Source organism: Bufo gargarizans, chromosome 2, assembly GCF_014858855.1.
Source record: "Bufo gargarizans isolate SCDJY-AF-19 chromosome 2, ASM1485885v1, whole genome shotgun sequence".
Classification (NCBI taxonomy): Eukaryota; Metazoa; Chordata; class Amphibia; order Anura; family Bufonidae; genus Bufo; species Bufo gargarizans.
Genome location: NC_058081.1, coordinates 493,377,729 through 493,403,561, shown reverse-complemented (window position 1 = coordinate 493,403,561; position 25,833 = coordinate 493,377,729). Strand labels below are relative to the sequence as shown.

At 45.3% G+C, this 25,833-nt stretch overlaps 1 protein-coding gene across 1 annotated transcript; it reads right to left on the bottom strand.

The window, feature by feature from the left end:
* Positions 1-639: 639 nt before the first annotated feature.
* CNOT8 (CCR4-NOT transcription complex subunit 8) lies at positions 640-25,309 on the bottom strand. Its single transcript, XM_044277889.1, has 7 exons — positions 25,116-25,309; positions 12,744-12,946; positions 8,429-8,622; positions 5,528-5,689; positions 4,389-4,533; positions 4,120-4,230; positions 640-3,116 (listed from the first exon to the last, which is right to left on the bottom strand). Exons 2-7 carry the CDS (start codon positions 12,858-12,860, stop codon positions 2,976-2,978), a joined length of 870 nt encoding a protein of 289 aa, XP_044133824.1. The 5' UTR covers positions 12,861-12,946; positions 25,116-25,309; the 3' UTR covers positions 640-2,975.
* Between the last annotated feature and the right edge of the window lie 524 nt (positions 25,310-25,833).

The following is a 25,833-nucleotide window of genomic DNA, read 5'->3' as shown; positions in this document are numbered from 1 at the left end:
AAGGGGGTGATTTAAACTTTTTTATATTTTTTTTATCATAATTTTAAGGCTCATAAATTATCTTATAAATTATGTTTTTGAATTTTTCATTTTGATCTATTAGCGATTTAAAAAAAATGACAATTTCTTAACATTTTGCTCATTTCTCATGTTGGCCTGCCATCTGGTGGCCAAAATAAGAATTGCACCATTAATGCTCTGAATTTCTTCATAGAGATTCGGAGCATTCAGTGCATGTACTGAAGTCCCGATTGGCCTTTTTGCGGATTCAGGTGCCGTGATCTCACTTGATCACGGCATCTAAAGCATTTAATTACCGCAATCAGCATTATTGCCGGTTACAGTAATTAGCTGTAGGTCTCTGCTGTTTGAAACTGCAGAGACTTGCCGGCCATGACGCCCGCTACACGCGCGAGCGGGCGTCATGCTTGCACAGCAGCAACAAACTAGAAAAACACTGACAAACGAAACACGGTTGACAACCTCTGACTGCAGCTCCTATGTCACTAATATTTTTACATGTTGGATGAAAATATATATCTGCACTGGCGGAACAAAGAATGGGTAACTTTAGCCTTCGCCGCTGTTTACAACATAATCAGGGTACACATAAATGTCTTCACTAAAAACAAAAAAAAACAAAATGAAACATCTTTATTTTACAAATTTAAAAACATAAATAATATTTACAAGCGTCTTAAACTCCAGCTTACATCAATTGAGACAGATTACAAAACCTGCTGGGGTAAAACTGCAAGACTTACAGGAAACCCGTGTTTTTTTTTTTTCCAATGCTTTCAGTTATTTATTATATATTTTTATTTTACAGGGACATAAGTAACAGGGCAGTGTTTGCTCTCATGTCAGGACTCCATATACACATTCATAAAAAAAATAATAAAGGATACATTCCACATTAAAAAGGTTGGAGGCTTTTTTTTTCCCTAGGGCATAAAATGGCGGGAGGAGACCAAAGCATCTAGGCTTGGAACTCGCCATTAATAAAAATAAAACATTTGCTTCGGGTATTCTAGACGCACAGTAGAAATACTAAATTACAATGCATTTTATGCCTTTTTTTTTTTTTTTTAAGTGAATGTTATTTACACTTCATTCAGCAAGTCAGAATCTTTTTATTGAAGGTTATATACTTGGTTTCTTGTACAGAGACTGTGTGCAAATGTGAACACATAACAGGCCGCCATTTTGTCAGCTGATTTAATATCCGTAACCAAAAAACAGAAAAAGAAAATTCCCAGGTAACTGCTGACATCGCAGACACATTACATTACCTGTGACTCCAACGAAGCACAGCAAAGATGATAATGCACACTGGTTTGACCCCACATGGTCACCTTCACTATTAAAAGGGCAGGTATCATAAGCTTTTACCAAAGGTCCAACTTTGCAATCATTTTTTTATTGTACCAGAACACCTAAAATGAAAGAAGTAACTTTGCAAATGGCCTTAATGTTAATGTTGTGTCTGCACCTCCTATGCAGACTTGTGTCTCCATGGTAACAGACAACAAACAAACCCTTTGTAGTCTGATCCTGCAGTAATATACTCTTTTAAACATCTCCATTTCACTAACATACATTTTGTAGATAAGCAACACATAGGATACAGACTGATGGCAATTAGAAGAATCAGCTACACTGTTTCTGTTACCTTGGAATCACAGTCCTGCATTGAAGTGGTATAAGATTTCAGTTAGTTCCTCAGTCATACATCAGTGTTTGGTCAGTGATTTCCATCAGTGATTTCGAGCCAAAACCAGAAGTGGAGCCTCCACAGACATAAGGTATAAGGGAAAGATCTGCATCTGCACCTGTTCTCAGTTTAGAGCCGCACCTGGTTTTGGCTCAAAATCATTGATGAAAATCACTGACCGAACACTGACGTGTGAATGAGGCTTAAGACTTTTTTTTTTTTCCTCATTTTAAATGCACTGAAGCAATAAAAAATGGTTGTGAAGTTGGTGTTTCACTGTAATGTGTCTCAAATCAAATTTGCATGCTAATATCCAAGTTAGTAAGACCCATACCTTTGCTTATGTCTCCATTAATGCACAGAAATTGAAGTTTGAGGTCGAGTATTTTAGGAAAATATCCAATTTTATCGATAATCTAATTATCTGAACACAGTCTGGAGATTGTCAATTGGACCAAGAGAACAGCATCACATTTAGAATATTAGATTTACCTTCTGCAGACCGCCCCTGCTCTTGGAATTTTCTTGTGAAGGCCATATTTGTTACGTTAAGAGAATATTAATTGGGTTCTTCTGCAGTCTTTTTTGGGGCGTGCAGGCAAAAAAAATGCAGTTGGATATTCACTGCAATGTCCAATGCAGCTATTAACATACCTGAATAGTGAATATCATAGCAATTGACATATGCCACAATACCACAACTAAGCTGAAGCAGCTGGAACTGCACAGGAATGCATAACCAATGAAGAGTCAATGGCTACATTCCCCTGCCAGGACAGAAGAGACAGAGGGGATCCTCTTTAAAGGTGCTTAAGCTTTGCAGAAATGGAAGCAATGAGGACAAACACTGACCTGGTCAAAGAGATTCTCACAATGCTGCAGTTAAACCACCCACACTAAAAGCAAAGAAAGTGTCTGCAACTGCAGAAGGATGAGCAAAGGGTTAAGGTGTCCGTATAAGCCACAGCCCACAAATTTGGTCACGTGTGGAGAAGTGGTCGTTTTTGAGGATTACTACGTTTGCATTTATTTTTTTTGTAAGATGCTGACGTCTTGAATAAAAGTTTTAAAAGAATGAAAATGTGACATATCTGGCACAATAATTGTATACATAGGCATCTCTACAGCCGTTTACTGTACAGCTGGCTCTGAACATTGCTATGTGGAAGCTATGAGCCAAAAAGATCTCTGCAAGACATGGAGAATATAGGAAGATGATGTAGCTCATTCTCAGGAGATAGGAAGCCAAGTGCTAGGCATCTCATTGCTGTCCATTGTTTATGAGAGACATGATGCTTATTTTCTCCTCTGCCTCCTCGTTCGACTTGGGGGCCACTCCTGTCCCCAGTCCATACAGGCGTCCACAGTACTTGGCATCATCAATATGGTCCTCAAAAAATAGCTAGAACAGAGCAAATCACATCATTTTGGTACACAATGTAAACAGTGGAACAAGTCTAAAATGGTGTTCACACTATGTGATGGTATACAGTGTAAGCCAGTGCATACTCTGAATGTAGCCACATGCCTTTATTGATCCGAAGGAGGCCAAAACAGCGTCCTTTTGACCTTCATTGGAGTGGTAAGGGTACGTTCACACTTGCGGCAGGATGGATCCGACAGGCTGTTCTGCCTGTCGGATCTGTCCTTCCGCTATTTCGCCGGACCGCCGCTCCGTCCCTATTGACTATAATGGGGACGGGGGTGGAGCTCCGATGCAGTACGGCAGTGCACAGCGAAAGGCCGCCGGACTAAAAGTCCTGCATGTCCAACTTTTTAGTCCGGCGGCCTCTCACCGCGAACTGCCGTACTGCGCCGGAGCTCCGCCCCGTCCCCATTATAGTCAATGGGGACGGAGCGGCGGCACGGCGAAATAGGGGAAGGACGGATCCGACAGGATGAACAGCCTGTCGGATCTGTCCCGACGCAAGTGTGAAAGTACCTTAAGTGCGGCAAACTTTCTTTTAACAATACAGGATCACTTAGGGACCCTCTTTTTCAATATTTTTTTGTTTAACAAAAGGCGAATGGCCACCATATGGCACTGCATGGCTATACAGTGCCTTACAAAAGGAGTATACCTCGGGGACTACTCCCAAAATGCACATCCAATCCAACATATGCAGACATTGCTATGCAGTCTGCCTGTGTTGCTAACTCCATTGCCAGTTATGATGCAGCACATCAGCATGCCAAGAAGTTTGTTATACATGAGAAATACACTCTGCGTGAGATGTATCCTACTCCAGCAGAGTACGCCAGGATAAGATACCCAAGCTTGCTGCGCCTAATTTATGACGACATGCAGTTTGCGTTTGTTTTTTGTTTTTTTAACCCCAGTTTTCTGGTGTAACTTAATGATGAATCTGCCCCTTTAACTACCAGCAAACACAAAATATACCCACTTCTTTCATACGGAAGAATGCCATGCCGGTTAGAAGAGAGTCAGACCCTGCTTGATGCTGTCGACCGATCCTCTGCAGATCTAGCTGATCGGCCACCTCTTGAAGACCACCCTGTACACAAGAGTATTCAATAAAACATACGGCTTCAGACAAACAAATAAAGCTCAATGGCGTTCATTAGTCAACCCTCTTGTGAACAACACATGAGCAAACACTGCACATCTAAGGCAAAGTTCACACATTGTATTAAAAGCTAATTTATATCCTACCTTGAGATTTTTGCAGCTCTTCATTAAATATTTGACATCATAAATGGATGGGAAGAAAAGATTCAATATATGGAAAAATTCATGTTCCTCTTCTGGAAGCCGAGAGTCTGTTAGAAGCTTCACCATGTATCCAAAGTCATAGCCACTGCAGAGGACAAAAACAACCTTCAGTTCCAGGACAAGAGTAGATGAGGTCAAGACTATAAAACGAAAAACCGCCACAAATTGGTCGACAGTATGGCTATGTTCAGATGATTAGGATGTCACACCAAAAATCCACACTACACTGCTGGAGTATAAGGGTTACAAAACCCCATTCAGCAGAATTTTCAGCAGCAAATTTCCAAAACTGCCGGATCCCAATTATGTTGCAGATTTGCAGCGGGTGAAATCCGTGGCAGAAAACCTAACATGAAACATAAGGAGCAGGGGGCATACACAAAATAATGCTTTTACATTACCGGATCCAGCATCCACTACCCACTGACTAATTGTGATAGTGATCTGGACACATTCTAGCAGAAATACCGGGTCGGACAAATACTGCTTTTTTCCAGCCAGCAGAAGAGCCTGCCAGATCTAGAAACGCAACTGAACGTATCATTACACGCTCCCCCAAGTTTTTTTTTGTTTTGTTTTTTTACAGTAGTTAAAATTCTCGAAGGATTGGCCAATATTGAAACCCAACACGCCAAATCCTCATTTCCCTGACATCTGCTATCAGGGTAAAGACAAGAGCAATGCAAGCAGGGTTTTGGTGTCCGCCTCCAGAGTGGAATGGAGACGGAACACAGCCAAACTGATACATTGGGGCTGAACTGATCCATTTTGGGCCACTTGTAAGAGCCCCGAAACGGATCTCACAAGCGGACCCAGAAACACCAGTGTGAAAGTAGCCTAAACAATCCGCTGCCCCCGGAACAATGATTTGCTAGGGGGAAAAGCGATCACTTGTCCCCATACAGAGTAGGTGACTGCTGCATGTGAACACAGCCCTCATCTCTAAAGATCAGGCAATTATTGGGAACACCTGCTTATAATAAATCTACCCGATCATCAGTCCGTGTAAAAGAACCCTAATAAATGAGATGGAAACACCCCTTGAACACTGATACTGTAATATGCTGTAAAACCCTCACCTGTGGAATGACAGCCACTTCACATTATCACACAGAACCACTCCAGAGGTCATGAGTAACTCTGCAAAAGTCAGAGTGTCGATACCTTCATCTTCATGCTTCTGGAACTGAAGGCCGGAATTAGCCAGCAGATCAATGGAGTCCTGAGAATACATATCTTCCCTGCAGGATGCAAGATAAAATGATGAAATTCCATGGCACTATGCAGAACGCTCTAAAACTAGGTCCAGAGGCGGCAGACCACCCCCCCAAATAAAAAAAAATAACATCTGTGCTAATTGGCAATGGGTGAAACATTTGTGCTCCGAAAGTTGTTTTCAGCCCATCTGCAGCTGCCACATTTATTTAGTAGAAAGTAGCTGGCTAGGAACGGGCAGACATTCCCTTATCCTTATGGCACATTTACATGAGCCGACTGAGCAGTCCAGGAAGGAACCATTTTCCTTGCTGACAATTACCTGTTCAGAAGAGGAGAGAGCCGCATTTACATGCAGCATTCACCTCCACAGTATGGGGACGAGAGAGGACTATGTACGTGTAGTATACCACGACCTGGTTCAGAACCTCACTCACAATTATATCCACATAATCCACTCAGTCGTATTAGTCTTATTCAAAAGGTTATCTGGAATACTCGGTCTTTTAAAGCTTTGCTTGCATTTTTCAGTCCTTTTATTCATATAAATAAATCGCTATAACGCATAGCAATCCTGAGAGCGCTGAACTGATTGCTACCCCATGGTGCACGACTTTTCGTGGGTCATGCCCCCTAATCATGCGTGCCTGTCAGTTGTAACCATGCGCTTTAAATACAATCTCTATCATCATTTCACAATTACATATATACCATATTTTTCGCTTTATAAAAGACGCACTCTACCCCTCCACAGATCCCCCCCCCCCCCCCACACAACAGTGTCCTCCACAGATCCCCCCCCCCCCACAACAGTGTCCTCCACAGATCCCCCCCCCCACAACAGTGTCCTCCACAGATCCCCCCACCCACAACAGTGTCCTCCACAGATCCCCCCCCCCACAACAGTGTCCTCCACAGATCCCCCCCCCCCCCCAACAGTGTCCTCCACAGATCTCCCCCCCCCCCACAACAGTGTCCTCCACAGATCTCCCCCCCCCACAACAGTGTCCTCCACAGATCCCCCCATAACAGTGTCCTCCACAGATTTCCCCCCCCCCCCCATAACAGTGGTGCACAATCCACAGACCTCCCATTAGTTCAAAACCCACCAAAAGCACACCATTTGGTTCAAAATATTTTATTTCCTCCACAAAAACCTAGGTGTGTCTTGTCATCAGGTGCGTCTTATAAAGCGAAAAATACAGTAAGCATATATAAGCTATTAATGAATATATGTAAATGTGAAATGATGATAATGGAAAGATTGTATTTAAAGTGCATGGTTACAACCCACAGGCACACATGATTAAGGGGGCGTGACCCCGAAACGTCACGCAACATGGGGTAGTGATCAGTTCAGCGCTCTCAGGATTACTATGCATTAAGCTACATGCACACGACCGTATGTGTTTAGCGGTCCGCAATCAAAAATTTATGACATCCGTTTTTTTTTGTGTGGGTCCATTGTAACAATGCCTAAAATGGACAAGAAAAAGACATGTTTTTTTTTTTTTGCGGGGCTACGGAACGGATATACTGATGCGGACAGCACAGGGTGTGCTGTCTGCATTTTTGGCGGACCCATTGAAATGAACGGCCGTGTGCACCCCGCATCAGGGATGCGGACCCATTAACTTGAACGGGTCTGCAATTTCGGAGATGTGGAACGAAGTCACGTAACAGAACACAGGAAACACTACGGAGTGCTTCCGTGGTGTGTGTTTCTGTTGTGCCGCACTGCAAATAAATATGACGTCATTTTTTTTGCGGTGCGGACTGACCACGGACCCATTCAAGTTGAATGGGTCCGGGCCGCTGCACGGATGTTGCTCGTGCATTGGGGACCGCAATTGCGGTCCCCAATGCACGGAACGGACGCGGAACGGCCGTGTGCATGAGGCCTAAGACTAATATGACTGACTGGATTATGTGGATATGTTGTGCGATTCCTTTTTTATTCCTTCTAGAAGTTATAAATGAGTGTTTCGAGTCTTACACTGGCAGCAGTGGATAATGTCATACTGTGCAGGGACACATCCCCAGCTGGTAACACTCAGCTAGACCTTCTTTGCAAAATGCAACTAATTCATACATAACCTCCAGAAGGCATACCAAATGAATGGTACGAGAGTTTACTTGTCCTTGTAACCTCTCGGGCTCCTGCCTGTGCCTGCTTTGCTAAGCTAAAAGCTTACATGCTGGACTTTTAGCTTAGCTAAGCAAGCACAGGCAGGAGCCCGTACTGCTCAGCTAATCCTGGCATAGCGCATGTGCTATGCCAGGATTTAGTAAACCTCGGGGGCACAGGCAGGAGCAGTAATGTGCACTCCTGCCCGTAACTCCATTCTCTGCAGCCCCATTGATAAAGTTCACAGTCCATAATCCATACACCGCTGAGAAGTGAGTGATGTGGAGAAAAGTGAATTTAAATCGCGCAGGAAAAATCAGGGCTTTAGGGGTGAATGTTTACTAAAAATTCTAAATCAATAAATAAAATATATTAGAAAATTATTGGGGCATTTGGTACATTTAAAGGAAAAAAACTTCATTAAAAGTTTAGTTACTCTTTAAAGACGTGCCAATCAACTTCTATAGTGTTGATCGGCAAATAGTTACTGGTCCAGCATCGGCCCGTGAAAGTGGACCCTGAAACTATTCAGTGGATTTGAGCTACAACTTGTGCTATAAATCGGTCAGTAGTTTTATTGTGTCCTAGGGGCAAAATAAACAAGTGACAGATCCCCTTAGCAAAATACCAGACTTACGTGAGGTTAAATTTGAAGTTAAACTGCCACGTGTTGGTTCCAGGTGGGTACTCCCCTTTCTCATTCATGAATGTGAGACCTAGCTGTATAATCTTTAGTAAATCTACATTGCAGCGCAGGAGCTGGTACTGATAATCTATAGTGCTTCGAAACTCCCCGATCGGCCTCACAACCACACCAGGAAACTCTGTGTCCTGCAAACAGCAATGAAAGAAAAAGTCAACTGACTGCAACGTCAATACAAAGGTTTCAGAGGGGTCAGCTATAAAACTAGAACATAAAATACTCCCCGTAAAAACAGAAAAGCCGCAGGCGGCACCGCTCGGTACTTTCTCCACTGAGACTGTGTCTTCCGATACCTTGTGTGACTCAGTGTACGTGGTGCACTGCCCCAAAGAAGGTACAGCTTCAACAATTGACTGTAGTCATAGAATGAACAGGCGGCACTCACCACTGAAATCATCAATCTTCTTTATTCATCAATACGGGTGGAGATAAAAACAGGGCTGCGGCAGACTCGCTTATTGCAGTGCGCTAAGTAGTTACTTGGCGTTCTGTGAGAAGCGAGTCTGCCCCAGCCCTGTTTATATCTCCCTCTACATTGATGAATAAAGAAGATTGATGATTTCAGTGGCGAGTGCCGCCTGTTCATTCTATGTCTACAATCAACATAAAATACTCCAGTGAGGAGAACGAGGCAGTGGGATGTCTGTGTAATACAGGATTCTTCGGAGAAATGCTCCAAGAGATGAGGCTCCTGCATGACAGGCATACAGGTAAGGCTACTTTCGCACTCACGTTTTGTGCGGATCCGTCATGGACGGATCCATTTGTATTATATTTAACAAAGCCAAAACTGATCCGTCTTGAACACCGTTGTAAGTCAATGGAGGACAGATCCGTTTTCTATTGTGCCAGTGAAAACGGATCTGTCCCCATTGACTTACATTGTGTGCCAGGACGGATCCGTTTGGCTCAGTTTCATCAGACGGACACCAAAACGCTGTAAGCAGCATTTTGGTGTCCGCCTCCAGAGCAGAATGGAGACTGAACTGATGCAAACTGATACATTCTTTATCCATTCAGAATGCATTAGAACGCAAACTGATCCGTTTTGGACCTGAATGGATCTCACAAACTGAAAGCCAAAACGCCAGTGTGAAGGTAGACTAACACTGATTGTGTAACTACAAAAGGACATCAAACAACCCAATATCAATAAAGCAGTAATCATTATCACCAATGAGATGAGCAAAAAATTGCTTGAGTGGATCAGTTCACCTAGTCCTTCTTAAAGGGGTTGTCCGGGTTCAGAGCTGAACCCGGACATACCCTTATTTTCAGACAGCCCCCCTGAGGCTAGTATCGGAGCATCTCATGCTCCGATGCACTCCCGTGCCCTGCGCTAAATCGCGCAGGGCACGGGCTTTTTTGTTTTCAATAACACACTGCTGGGCGGAAGTTGTCACCGGCTCTGAGGGGCGGGCTTTAGCTCTGCCCTAGCCGTTTTACTGGCTAGGGCAGAGCTAAATCCCGCCCATCAGTGCCGGTGACGTCACCGGGGTTCCTGTCAGCCCCATGGAAAGCCCCGGTACGTCACCGGAACTCCTAAAAATGCCTTTGCCCTGTGCAATTTAGCGCAGGGCAAAGGAGAGCATTGGAGCATGAACTGCTCCGATGCTCATGTCAGGGGGGCTGCCGGGGTGAAAATGGAGGAATGTCCGGGTTCAGCTCTGAACCCGGACAACCCCTTTAAATGAGAAAAAAAATTCTCAGTGCATGGACAAACAGAATGGCTGCAAGCTACAAAGTCAGTGGCAAAAGTTGAAGGCATCCAGCACTCGGGAACAAAATCCCAAAATGTATAATTTATTATTATTTTTTTTTAAATTGCTTTATGTGTCCCAAAAAGTTTTGGGGATTTTATTCCTGAGTGCTGGACGCCTTCCAGTTTTGCCACTGACTATGTACCTGGGAGAAATCACCCCATCGGCAGCTCAACGCTCGTTTTCTCAGGAGGCACCAGAGGACAAGCTCACACAGTATGAATACGTATATATCACTTACAACCATCCAACGGTTACTAGCACGCATGGATCACCGTCCATGCTGTCCTTACATCTCATTCTCCAGTGGATATGGCATAGTTACTTATGACTTCTCTGGTACTGTATTGGACGCTGGATCCTTAAAGAGGACCCGTGACCACAAAATGCAGTGCAATCTGAATGCAGCATGAGCTGAGTAGACATATAGTTTTATGGGAAATGATACAGTATAACCTGTAATTTAGACATTTATATCTCAGCTTTTTTTCACTTCCTGTGAACAGCTATCAGTACAGAGGTGTTATCCATGACTGACAGATATAATCTCTTGCACATTTATCCACGCAATACTATCAATCACTGATAAGCCCTCCTCCATGTACCGATAGCTGTTCATAGGAGGTAGAAAAAAAAAAAAAAAGTATAAATTACAGGTTTTACTGAATCTTTTCCAACAAAAACATATATCAATCTGCTCAGCGTCTCCTGCTCTGTAACATGGTGCTCAGGTTGCATATCCAGTTATGGATAATAAAGACCTACCCTCAGGTCTGAGTCTCAAGCACCCCTGCCAATCAGCTGTTTCGGGGAGCCCCCGAGGTTCCAGGCAGCTCTCCAAGCACAGCGCTGTATATTGTATAGCGCCTGTGCTTAGTATTGCAGCTCAACCCTATTCACTTCAATGGGTCTGCGCTGTGCCTAGGCCATGTCACTGATGTACGGCGACACGACATGGCCTTGGAAGGGGCAGCAGCGTTCATGCAGGATAGGCCATCAATATTAATTCCCAGATAACCCCTTTAAGCGTTCTCCCAATTTCCCTATACAAATACATTATCTTCCTAGGAACAAAAGGACCAGGGGTGTTGAAATCCAACATGACCAACCCTCCTCTCCCCAACCCGGAGAATGGGGAGGACCCCCCATACACATCAGATGGTCAGGAGATACCACCAAAATGAAGGGTTCAACAGACATTCATCTTTGTGGATGGCCAGTTTAACAAACAGACATCGAGATATCAAGTCACTTTGGGTATTTTTTAACCCTGTCCTTGGGGAATGCCAACTGTTATTATTTTAACTGATCTTATAAGGAACATATTTTTTATATTAGAATTTTAGTCGGTTATTGCAGTCCATTTTGAACAGACTGCGGCGAGAATCTGCAGAGCAATCGTTCCAGGGAACAGACCCTTGAGCCATTGAATCTCGGATATTTTATGTAAAAGAGTTTAGCATTTGGAGAATTGATGGTATAACATGTAGGTAAGGATAACAGTAGGGGTGGGCGGTATAGGCGATATGCGATATGAATTTGGGCCGCGATATGGATTTTCGCCATATCGCCTATATTGCCGGACCGCGATATGAACGCGCTCTCTGCGCGCGCCATTTTCTCCTGAGCCGGCCGGCACAGCGGAGGGAGAAGGAGGGAGTCCCTCCCTCCCCACTGTGCGCGGCTGCCGCTGAACACCAATGAGGACAGAGTAGGAGGAGGAGGGGAGGGACTGTGGCCACTGCGCCACCAATGAATGTGCCGGCCATATCCCACAGGGTCAGGGTCCCCCTCCTCCCCCGCATCATTGGTGGCAGTTTGCAGTTCCGATCGGGGCCCCAGCAGTGTAATGCTGGGGCTCCGATCGGTTACCATGGCAGCCAGGAGTCAAGCTACTGAAGCCCTGGCTGCCATGGTATGTTAGTGAGCAGCATTATACTCACGTGCGCCGTGGCCGCCGGTCGTTCCTTCTTCTCATAGGTCTGTGCGGCGGATTGCTAATGCTTACAGCATTAGCAATGCACCGCACAGACCTATGAGAAGAAGGAGCGACCGGCGGCCACGGCGCACGTGAGTATAATGCTGCTCACTAACATACCATGGCAGCCAGGGCTTCAGTAGCTTGACTCCTGGCTGCCATGGTAACCGATCGGAGCCCCAGCATTAGATCAGAGGCTGGGGGGGGGGGGGGGGCACATGAGAGGCTGGCACCATGGTCAGCTCCCTGCTGTTGTGTGCACAAAGCACAGAGCAGCAGGGAGAGTGTAAAGTCCTATTCACCCTAATAGAGCTCTATTAGGGTGAATATGACAAGGGTTCTAGCCCTTAAGGAGGCCAATAGTTAATAAATAAAAAGTAAAAAAAAAAGTTTAAACATCCCCCTTATAGAAAACAATATATCGCAATATATATCGCATATCGCACATGCTAAAAATGATATCGCAATATATTTTAGGCCATATCGCCCACCCCTAGATAACAGCACTCACCATTGCAATGTATCCATAGGTGCGGACAAGCTCTCTTATCTTACGCATTTCCTCCTCCAGGTTAATGGCCCAAACCTCACAGATCACTTGACTGTTGTCGACCACGGCAGCTGGCATTTTGGTGGAATATCTGGCAATTTCGGGGTGATTTGTAAAGACAAAAGTAGGAAAGGCTTGTCCTGGACAGAGGGAGGGTTTCACACCTGTGAGTTTAATAGACAGACTTACAGTTAAACACAGTCACGGACGCCGTATTGTTCCTGCCAGACATTTATTTTCACCACTACAAAGCACCAAATGCAAGCCCTGTAAGCGGGGTGGCGTCACCCTGCTTCTGAAGCATTTCAGGAAGGAGAAGTATATGTTCTTCCTTCACTAGGTAGAAGAAACATATTGACTGATCTGCTGTTATATACATATCATATAGAAAAGGTTCACTCTGGAGTAAGGTAATTACCATTATGGGCTAAAAAAATAATTTTTCAATTGGTCTTTATTAAACATTTTCAACAGATTTTGTTCTATAGGGTAAAGTTTCAATCTGTAGATTATCTTGCTTTCAGTGTCACATTGGACCCATCAGATATATAGCCCTTATCTCTGAACTCCTGACTACTCGAACACTTTGATAAGAATGTAGCTATAATGAGTCTTAGGCTCCTTTCACACTAGCGTTCGCTGGTCCGCTCGTGAGCTCCGTTTGAAGGAGCTCACGAGCGGACCCGAACGCAGCCGTCCAGCCCTGATGCAGTCTGAATGGAGCGGATCCGCTCAGACTGCATCAGTCTGGCGGCGTTCAGCCTCCGCTCCGCTCGCCTCCGCACGGACAGGCGGACAGCTGAACGCTGCTTGCAGCGTTCGGGTGTCCGCCTGGCCGTGCGGATCCGTCCAGACTTACAATGCAAGTCAATGGGGACGGATCCGTTTGAAGATGCCACAATGTGGCTCAATCTTCAAGCGGATCCGTCCCCCATTGACTTTACATTGAAAGTCTGGACGGATCCGTCCGAGGCTATTTTCACACTTAGCTTTTTTTTTGCCATTTTAATGCAGACGGATCCGTTCTGAACGGAGCCTCCGTCTGCATTATTATGAGCGGATCCGTTCAGAACGGATCCGCCCGAACGCTAGTGTGAAAGTAGCCTTTGGCTGGGTTCAGACCTGAGCGTTTTACAGCGCATTCCTACACACTGTAAAACGCTCAACAGGCAAGAACCAATGATTCCCTATGGGAATGGTTCTCACCTGAGCGTTTTACAGCGCGTGTGATCACGCTGTAAAACGCCCGACGCCCCAAGAAGTACAGGAGCTTCTTCGGGGCGTCTTGTCGCGTGTTCCCGTACATAGACTTCCGGGAACGCGCGACAATGGGCGTTCGCATACTACCGGAGCCGCGTATGTGAGACGCCGGAGAATCGCGCATACGCGCTCAGGTCAGTACGCTCAGGTCTGAACCGGCTGTTAGGGTATTTTCACACTTACGTCGTTAGATTCAGGCAGGCAGTTCAGTCGCCAGAACTGCCTGACGGATGCAGAAATCCGTGTGTAAACGGATAGCATTTGTAGACTGATCCAGATGCAAATCCGTCTCACAAATACATTGCAATACCGGATCAGTTTCTCGGGTGTCATGTGGAAAAACAGATCCGGTATTACATTTTTTTCACATTTTTAGAAGGTCTGCACATGAGCAGACCGCAAAACCGAATCTGTTTTTCCGGAACACTTGGTGCCGGATCCAACATTAATGCATTTCAATGGAAAACAATGCCGGATCAAGTGTCCCGGAATTTTGGACCAAGAAAATACTGTAGCAGGATGCAGCATTTTCTCCGTCCAAAAACCGTACAGTGACTGAACTGAAGAAATCCTGATGCATACTGAAAGATTGCTCTCCATTCAGAATGCATTAGGATAAAATTGATCCTTTTTTTTCCGGTATTGAGCCCCCTAGGACGGAACTCAATGCCGGAAAACTTTAACGTTAGTGTGAAAGTACCCTTAGGCCTCTTTCACACGAACGTAAGGGCTCTGTGCCCGTGCTGCAGGCCGCATACAGCGGTTACGCAATACAAGGGTCATCAGCCGTGTGCATTCCGCATCACTGATGCGAACCCATTCACTACGGAGTGCTTCTGTGGTGTTCCGTTCCGCAAAATCTTTTTGCAGAATGGACAGATCGCGGACCCCATTCAAGTGAATAGGTCTGCGATCCGCATGCGGCTGCCCCACGGTCTGTGCCCGTGCATTGTGGACAGCAATTTGCTGTCCACAGCACGAAGCCCTTACATTCGTGGGCAAGAGGCCTTAGGGTTTCAGAGATAAAGGTTATATATCCAGCTAGCAGAGCAGAAACCTGTGTGAAACTGAACGCAAGAAAATCTGCAGACAGACAAACTTAACACTGTAGGACAAAAAATGTTTTTTATCTCGAAATGAGTAAAATGCAATCATTAAAAAAATTGCCCCAAAAGTGTTCATAGCCTTTAAATGTTTATCCGCAAACTGGTTCTTACTCTCTTAAACTACAATTACAAGTATAATGTAGCAAAATATGAATAAAGACCTACTGAATTCTAAAAACAATGGGGGAGAGTTATCAAACTGGTGTAAAGTAGAACTGGTTTAGTTGTCCACAGCAACTAACCAGACTCCGCCTTTCGTTCTTCACAGCTCCATTGGAAAATGAAAGGTGGAATCTGATTGGTTGCTAGGGGCAACTAAGCCAGTTCTACTTTACACCAGTTTAAAAATTCTCCCCCAATGTTTCTAAAGTGCATCCAGGGAGAACAAACAGATTCAAAAAGTTTATGGTTTCTCGTTTCTTCAAGTCTGATATTATGGTCAACTTTCTGTATAACGGCTGGAGGAGATTTAGATCTCCAATAAATAGGGACAAAATCTTTGTACAAGAGCAAACATTTAAATCAACATCAATTTATGCAGAAGGATTTTATCTGGAAATAAATGCCAGGCATAGCTCTGGTGATAGAGAGTGAAACTCCAGAAATCCAAGTTATGTGCTGTACAGTAGGAGACCAAGCAGCAGGACCACCAGAATTGGACATATGTGCCCGACCCCACACCCCACAGCCAACATTTAGGGTTGTAGTTGGGATTGTATTTCTGAAGTTTCACAGGGGTAAGACGCCACCTGGACAAAACTTTGAGGCCGTTTTCATGTCTGGAAGCTTGTTCCAGGGCAAAGAAAATGTTCAGCAATTCTGCAGAAGTAAAGATCCAATTCCCAAGCAGCTATGAAAGGAGGTGGTGTTCTGAGAAGAAAGATGCCGATTGTTAATAAGACGTGGAAATAACTTTTTTCGACGTGCTGGTTTGGGGGAGAATAGTTTCAAACCAGGTCAATGACCTACACAAGACTGAAATCTACATATGAATTAGTTATATGAAAGAGGAGTAATGCTTGGGTACATTTTTTTATTTTTAGCTTGGAAGCCGATGGGAAACATCTCCCACTGCATCCATCAAGAGATCCAACAAAAATGCACCCAACCCATTCAAAATGTCCAGAAAGTCCAGTGTTTATAAGCCATCTATAACAAGACATAAAAAAGGATTCCACGCTTTTTGCCTCCAGCTCCACTGCAGACCACTGTGTCTCCATAGTTACAGGCAAGCCCTGTGGAGTACCCGGACACATGGGTCAGCATAGGAGCTGCATACGGAAAACTGCAGAAAACCCATACTGCATATCTGAAAGCAGCACATGACGAGGGGAGAGAAGAGGTCTGTGATCTATAGGTTTATATGATTTGGAGCAGGATTTTCTCCGCTTTTTACTCAGAAATTCTGTTTTCTGTATACAGCAACTATGCTGACCCATGTGGCGCTATGTTTACAGGATGCAAACCATAGAAACACATAGGTCTGCAGAAATCCCTCGCAGGTTCATATTTAAGGGGCTGTCCATGAAGCCATTAATATACTGGCAGGGGTCCAATACATGTTTCCTTGTTGTTCCAGTGCAGGAAATCCACAGCTCCGCCCACTGAGTAGTGGCTGGAACTGGTAACTGCAGCGCTGCTCCCATTCACCTCATTGGATGCAGAGCTGCAGATACCAGCCCCGTCCACTGCAGAAAAAACACAGGACTTCTGGCACCAGAGATACAAAGGAAACAGCTGAGACCATCCAAATCTTGGACAACACCTTTAATTTGCATCAATTATTTGTAGCTTGCTTTTTTTTTTACTTTTAGCTTTTATGTATTTTTTTTGGGGGGGGGGATCAATAAATGTGCCCATATCATTTTATCAACTGCTGGTATCAGCATCCAGACATAATGCAGGGTGAGCAAAGCGGGGTGAAACTGCTCTTACTACCCACGCTCGTCCAGCTCGCCCTCATAATTCAGACAAGACAATGCACAAACATTAGTTACAGGCAGGGATGAGCGAACTTGTGTTTTAAGTGCGGCGTACAAGGTTCGGGTTATCTAAGAATTCAGTTATGGATTCCGCCACCACGGACCGTAACTTATGGTACCGGAATCCATAATGGAATTCTTAGATAACCCCCACTAGTTACAGGTGCACCCCAGAGATCCACAAACAGGATGCAAAGGTGTACTGCCCTGGCAGCTAGAATGACCCTTTGGCGACAAAAAAGGGCCCCAGAATGGGAATAGAAAAATGAGGATTTTCAATCAGTACTTCACATCCCACCATTTTCTACAAGGACTGAGATGCAGAACGAGGAGTGACATGCGTATGGATCAGAAGCCAATAGAACCCCCTTGGTATTACAGTCACCTCACCATGGAATATCACATTTGGCAGGGGTAATCTCCGCCATAGCACATACATATATGTACAGGACACACTTCATATGATAATACCAGACACAGCGCACGTTCATTCACATTCCCGTTCTTCTGATCCTTTTTTTTCCCCCATTTGTTTGAATCAGTGGTGCTCAGTTTGCATCTATCAGAAGAACAGAAAGATGAAGAAAAATAACTTATTTTGAGCATCAGTTGTGATCACTGCGTCTTTTCCATGAGACATCAGTTATTTCGATTTTTCTGTTCTTCTGATGGATCAAAAGAGATGTGAACTGAGCCTTAAAGAGGACCTTTCACCGATCATGACACTGTGAACTAAGAATACAGACATGGAGAGCGGCGCCCGGGGATCTCACTGCACTTACTATTATCCCTGGGCGCCGCTCCGTTCTCCCGCTATGCCCTCCAGTATCTTCGGTCACTAAGTTATGGTAGGCGGAGTCTGCCCTTGTTCTGCTGTAGCGCTGGCCAATCGCTGCGCTGCAATTGGCCAGCGCTACAGCAGAACAAGGGCAGACTCCGCCTACCATAACTTAGTGACCGAAATCTCCGCCTACCATAACTTAGTGACCTAAGATACCGGAGGGCATAGCGGGAGAACGGAGCGGCGCCCAGGGATAATAGTAAGCGCAGTGAGATCCCCGGGCGCCGCTCTCCATGTCTGTATTCTTAGTTCACAATGTCAGGATCGGTGAAAGGTCCTCTTTAAATAACCATGGGCATATGTTGCGACATCTGCATATGGCCGAACACAATTCTGAAGGCAACTAGTGATGAGTGAAGCAAGCTCTGGATCCTAGATCCAAAGTCGCTGCGCTCAAAACTTGGGTTTGATGCTGTATGGAGATTCGTCTCTGTACAGCATTAAACGTACGGCCTCTGACGAGAAGTCAATGACTTTGTTGAATAACTTCGGTATTTGATTTTTAAACTGAAAAAAAAAAAAACATTTTAAAACTTGGATCCGAACTCTGCTTCTGTTCCGAGGTACCAGTTTGAAGTGAAGCAGAGTTCGGATCAAAGTTTTTAAACGGTTTTTCAATTTAAAAATCAAATACCGAATTTATTCACCAAAGTCTTGTGAGACTTCGGGAATAACTGACTTTGCCTCATCAGAGGCCGTACATTTTAGTGCTGTATGGAGACGGATCTCCGTAAAGGATTAAACCAAAGTTCTGAGCAAAGCAACTTCGGATCCAAAGCTCGCTTCGCTCATCCCTTAAGGCAGAGATGCTCAACCTGTGGCCCTCCAGCTGTTGTAAAACTCCAACTCCAACTCCAACCATGCCCTGCTGCAGGCTGATAGCTGTAGACTGTCTGGGAAATCTGGGAGTTGTAGTTTTGCAACAGCTGGAGGGCTGCAGGTTAAGCATGCCTGCCTTAAGGTAACAGCTATATTGTCCTCACAAAATCAGCAGCCATGAAGCAACATCTGTGTGTCCCATTGGGCGATGACCACACAGGGCAGATTTTTGCAGTCCAAAAGGAGAAATCTGCAGCATAAATCCACAAACGATTTAAAATCTACATCTCGGGTCAATTTGAGCCGCAGATCTTGTTTTCTGCAAGGTGTGGATGAGACTTTTGAATATATCATCCACTTGGCTGACTCAAAAATCAGCAGCGCCAAATCCACCAGCGTATCTGTCCTGTGTGAACATACCTTTACCTTTATAAAAGGAAGATTGTGGGGGAGATTTATCAAACTGGTGTAAAGTAGAACTGGCTTAGTTGCCCATAGCAACCAATCAGATGCCACCTTTCATTTTCCAAAGGAGCTGTGAAAACTGAAAGGTGGAATCTGATTGGTTGCTATGGGCAACTAAGCCAGTTCTACTTTACACCAGTTTGATAAATCTCCCCCACCGAGTGCACCTTGACCATTTAATGGCCTCTAGACCTTCCAATGCTGGGCTTGAAGATGACATGAGCCCTATCTTGACACCTTTTTGCTGGCTGCCGAGCAGTGGCATAACTAGAAATTACTGGGCCCCACAGCATATTTTTGAATGGGGCCCCCCTCCCCCAGTAATTTTTTCACAACCCCTTCCTTTCATGCCACCCTATTCCTGTGGCTAGTAAAGATCGCTCTCTCAGACCAGGCCCGGCAGCTGTTCCATCTATATACTGCCACTGTATATTATTTCATTGTGTAATACTGTTGAGGGGGCCCAGACAAAATCTTTTAGTCCTCCTCCTCCTGGATGGGTCCCTTCTGGGTCAGGGCCCCAAAGCAGCCGCTTCCCCTATAGTTACGCCCCTGCTTTCGAGGCTCCTTTCACTTGCTCAGAATCTTGCAAACTGAGAGGCCCAGATTCACTTATTGTGCACATGTGCCTGAAAATACAGTCAAAAATGCATTTAAGCCTGTATTAGGCAGATCAGCAAACGACTGTTGAGAGGGAAGCGTTCCCCTCCCGTCAATCGCCTGCTAGCTAGCGAAAGAGACCACTGCTACAACATGCAGTGAACTCCTCCACAGCATGGGGAGGAGCGAGCACTACGCCATCACTCGTCCACACATTACTTGCTAGCAGAAGATCGCTACTAGACAGGACAATCTACTGCTGGCAAGCGCTGATTTTTAAGGGTGCTTAAAAATCAGAATCGGCTGAACAAGCGATTGCTTGATCATCGGCGCAGTATTACACTGCAAGATAATCGCTAACGAGTGTTCATGCAAACGTTCGTTAGCGATTATTAACCAGGGTGATACAGCCTCTAATCCTTAGGCCTCGATCACATGACTTTTTTTTCTTCCATTTATGGGCCGTTTTTGGCGTTCTGAATACGGTCAGTATACGGAACCATTCATTTCAATGGTTCCGCCCCAAAAACTGAATGTACTCCGTATACATTCCGTTTCCGTATTTCCGTTCCGTTGAAGGATAGAACATGTCTTATTAGGGTTGTTGCGGGCATCGAAATTTCGATATCCAATCGATACTTTTGTCCCAGTATCAATACGATACCGGGATTTCCATGTTCAGTCTAGTATCTCTGAACATGAGCGCGCTGCTGTCAGCGCGCTCATGTTCCCTCAGCAGCACAGGGGGGAAGGAAGCAGTCTCTCCCTCCCCCCTTTGCTGCTGCTGCCACTGCCACTGCCACTAATGGACAGAGAGAGGGGAGGGCGCACTGCGCCACCAATGATAGTACTTTTCATGTGTTCGGACTTTAAGTATAAGGCTACACAGAGCGGCGCCCAGGGATCTCCCTGCACTTACTATTATTCCTGGGCGCCGCTCTGTTCGCCCGCTGTGCCCCATTACTGTCTCCTGCTCCATATGCTAAATACTATCGGAGCAATGGGGAGGAGATAGCAGCTTCTCTAGTGGGTGTTCCTTCTCCCCTGGCTGTAGCGCTGTCCAATCGCAGCGCAGGGAGAAGGAACGCCCACTAGAAAAGCTGCTGTATTTTATTAAAATGCGGAATGCACGTGGCTTTTTTGTTTTATTTTTTTCGCGTGGTATTGAATGGTATCGAGTATCGCAATACTTTTTTATGGTATCGAAACCGAATCAAAATTTTGGTATCGCAACAACTCTATGTCTTATTGGTGCCCGCAAATCACGTTCTGTGGCTCCATTTAAGTCAATGGGTCCGCCAAAAAAACTGAACACATACGGAAATGCATCCGTATGTCTTCCATATAGGTTCCGTTTTTTGCGGAACCATCTATTGAAAAGGTTATGCCCAGCCCAATTTCTATGTAATTACTGTATATGCCATACAGCAAAACGGAACAGAAATGGAAACACAACAGAAACAAAAATAAAACTGAACGAATCCGTTAAAAACAGACCGCAAAACACTAAAAAAAAGCCATACGGTCGTGTGAAAGAGACCTTAGGCTACATGCACATGACCGTACGTGTTTTGCGGTTTGCTAATAAGAATTAAAAAAAAAAAAAAAACGGATGCCTTCCGGGTTTTTTTGCAGATCCATTGTAACAATGCCTAAAACGGACAAGAATAGGACATGTTCTATTATTTTTTTTGCAGGACTACGGAACGGACATACTGATGTGGACAGCACACGGAAACAGGGCCTCATGCACATGAACGTTGTTTGTTTCCATGTCCGTTCCATTTTTTTGGGTGGATACTATGCAGACCCATTCATTTCAATGGGCCTGCAAAAATTGCGGACAGCACACCGTGTGCTATCCACATCCATATGTCCGTTCCCTAGCTCCGCAAAAAAAAAAAAAAAAAAAAAAAAAAATGGCATACAGATGTTATAGTTTTTTTTTTTGCGGACCGCAAAACACATACGGTCGTGTGCATGAAGCCTTATTCACACGTCGGTAGTTGTGAGCAAAAACCAGGATTGGAGCCTCCACAGAGATACGGTATAAGGGAAAGATGTGCACCTGTTCTGTGGTTACAGACGCACCTGGTTTTGGCTCACAATCATTTATAGAAATCACTGACCGAACACTGATGTGTGAATAGGATACATGAAAAGGCTGTGGACGTCACGCTCTGAACCGTGAAAGAAGAAATCCACAATGGAGGTCTGCAGCATAAATGGACATGCAGCAGATTTCAAAACTGAATCACAGTTCAATTTACGCTGTGGATTTTCTTGTGGATGAAAGTTCTTAAAGGGGTTGTCCAAGCTTTTACTATTGATGACCTGTTCTCAGGATAGGTCATCAATATTAGATCAGTGGGGGTCTGACACCCCCTGCCGATCACCTGTATGAGGAGACGACGCATGCAGTGTGCACATGCAGCCTCCCTGTCCGCTGCTGAGGTCTATAGGAAAGACCATAGAGAGCAGAAGACAGGAAGAGAGAATGGAGACAGCACGTGTCGTCTCCTCATACAGCTGAACGGCAGGGGTCCGATATCTGATATGATCTTATAATGATGACCTATCCTGGGGATAGGTCAGCAATAGTAAAAGCCTGGACAACCCCTTTAACATCTTATGCATTTTGCTAGTACTGTACAATGCTGCGGATTTTCTGCTAAAAAAACGTGCAACGCCAAATCTGCAGCTATTCAGTCACATGCGGACACAGCCTAATCCATTAGACTGTGTAGACCCGCACCAGATTTATCACAGGGGCTCAGGCTGGATGATAAATGTGATGCACATGACCATAGTTTTGGTGCAGATCAGACGCAGACCCATTCATTTCAATGGTGCTGCAAAAGTTGTGGACAGCACACTGTGTGCGGTCCATATCCGTATTTCTGTTCCATGGCCCCGCAAAAAAAAAAAAAATCCTATTCTTGTCCGTTTTGCAGACAAGAATAGACGCGGGACCTGCAGAAGGTAAAATGTGGGACGCACATGACTGGTATCCATCAATGTGCAGACCGCAAACACAAACATGGTCATGTGTTTAACATGAGACAGAATTTTGGTAAAAAACGTTGCATCCTAGGATACACCCGTTTCTACTAAGCACCACCCCTTTTTTGAAGACAGAAAATGTGTAGAAAACCCAAGTTGCACCAAACTGCGCCACTTTTTGACAGACTCTACTTAGACACATTAGGAAATCTGGTCCAAAGAGCCTGAGCAGTCAAACATCTGATGTGAGTACAGTACAGGGGACGCACAGCTGTAATTGCCCCGCACCACCACTACAACGTAGACGTAGACGTTATGCAGGTAAACCCTGAAAAGAACACCGCGCTCACACAAGCGCTTTGTCCCCTTCAAACAGCTGATCTGCAGGGGTGCAGGGAACCGGACCCCCACCAATCTGATATTGACGGCCTAATCTGAGGATACGTCATTAAGATCACAAAATCAAAATGGAATTGCAACGTGAGTAATTACCTAGTCTGTAGTATTAGTCTGTTGTGATCCTCTCCAAGGAGTTTCACTTAAAGAGCATCTGTCAGCAGTTTTGTCCCTATGGCACTGGCTGACCTGTTACATGTGCACTTGACAGCTGAAGGCATCTGTGTTGGTCCCATGTTCATGTGTGCGCATTACTGAGGAGAATGATGTTTAAATATATGCAAATGAGCCTCTAGGAGCAACGGGGGTGTTGCCATTACACCTAGAGGCTCTGGTCTCTCTGCAACTGCTGCGCCCTCTGCGTTTAGATTGACAGGACCAGGTATGCTCATGTTTACACTGCCTGGCCTTGTCACAAACAGTGGAGAGGGCGCAGCAGTTGCAGAGAGAGCAGAGCCTCTAGGTGTAATGGCAACACCCCTGATGCTCCTAGAGGCTCATTTGCATATATTAAAACATCATTCTCCTCAGCAATGTGGACACATATGAACATGGGACCAACACAGATGTCTTCAGCTGCCAAGAGCACATGTAACAGGTCAGCCAGTTGCATAGGTATAAATGCCCTTTAACAATAGGCAAGATGGCTGTCCCATAATCTTGTACAGTAAATAGAGTAAAAAAAAAAAAAAAAAAAAAAAAAAAAAAAAAAAAAAATCTTAAAGGGAACCCGTCACCTGGTGGATTTGGGGTATAGAGCTGAGGACATTGGTTGCTAGATGGCCGTTAGCACATCCGCAATACCCAGTCCCCATAGCTCTGTGTGCTTTTATTGTGTAAAAAAAATAAACAATTTGATACATATGCAAATTAACCTGAGATGTGTCCTGTCCCTGAGATGAGTCCAGAGTGAAGGAGCCCAGCACCGCCCCGTATCCTCAGAATCTCCTCCTTGCTCCCCGATGACAGAAAGCTAGAGCGCCGTAATCTCGCCATGCGCAGTGTCGTGATAGTGTTCCTTCTCTGTACTGGCATCAGCCTCAGGGAAGGAACTGTGCATGCACTAGCTCGGGCTTTAGGCTGCTTTCAGACCAGTTCCATGTTCTGGATTTGTATCTGCTAGGTAAGTACTTATCAGATCTTCACTGCAGGTGGACCCCAAGAGTTATCAGGTTTCCTCGTAAATTCTCTCCTCACCGCAGGTCTATTGAACTGTAGTCATATAATGCCATGACTACAGTTCAGTAGATCTGTGGTGAGATGGGAATTCACAGCATCATGAATCATTATGATGCTGCGAGTTTAATTCATAGAAGTGTTCAGTCCAGGAAATACAGCTTCACGGACTGAATACGCTTGTGTGACACAAGCCTAAAACTGCAGCGGCAATTGTACATGGGGACAGCACCCTGACGTGAACATCACCCATCGGAATGAGCCCTTGGAAGTGACATCAGCGGGGTAGGCGGTAGCATGGAGGACATGCAATGTATCCACTGGAGACTACAGGGGGGTGAGGCGACTGGATTTTCCTGAGCAGGGACGGTGCTAGGAGTATGTGGACCAGTGTGGTACAAAGTAAACATGGGCCTTCTGTGAGTGGACCTCACCATGACACCACTGCCTGCTCAGCGCTGCACCAAGTCATCACATGGCCCATGATAATGTAAACTATAATGTGTATATATCTATCTAACTCATATTTCACCCTATAGACCCAGAAGCCACAAATATGGAGGCTACCAGCTCCTGTTCCTGGCAGTGCACCATTCTCTTGGGTCCCTGGAGCTGGTGTAGTGTTCATACTTCCAAACATCTGCTGGGCACACAGGCCTACCCGCCTTCCCTCAACAGACCTCACCTCCCGTGCTCTGTCCTGAACTGCCGGGCACCAGGCCGCACAGACGTTTCTCTAGACTTGGCTCCTACGTAACGACTTCTCTATGGTACCGTCCGCTGATAAACTGCCAGGCCACTCCAGCTCTTCCTCTCTATGGTGTGGGAGGAAAAGCACAGAACCACGCACTGTACAGCGAGCTACAGGAGCATGCGTATACCAGAGATCACGGACGGACTGATTCCTGCGCAGGCGCAGTTCTATCGTATTCTACGCCTGCGTATTGCCCACCTACAAGTGTCTGGGACCTACAAGTGTAAAAACTGCATGCGCCGTAGGGACCTTCAGCCTCGGTCCCAAAGTGACTGCTCACCTCACCGCTAACACCATCATTAGGCTTAGTTATTGTTTTTATATGATATTACTGATCTTTTTAACTACAGGGATGTAGATATTACCCTGCTGGTACGTTCCACGGCTGCTTCAACCCAACTAGGGCTGCCACTAGCCACCCTTCCAAACGAAAAAAGGGCCAAGTTAAGCCACGCCCCAAAGGGTGTTGCGGTGCGGGGCGTGGCTTAAAACAGGGTGTAAGTCGCTGTGTCACAATGTGGCTCCCAGTATTAATAGTGCCCCCCAGTAATAGTAATGCCCTCATTAGTGCCCCCCAGAATTAACAAAGCCCCCAGTAATAGTAATGCCCCATTATGCCTCACAGAATTAATAATGCCACTATTAGTGC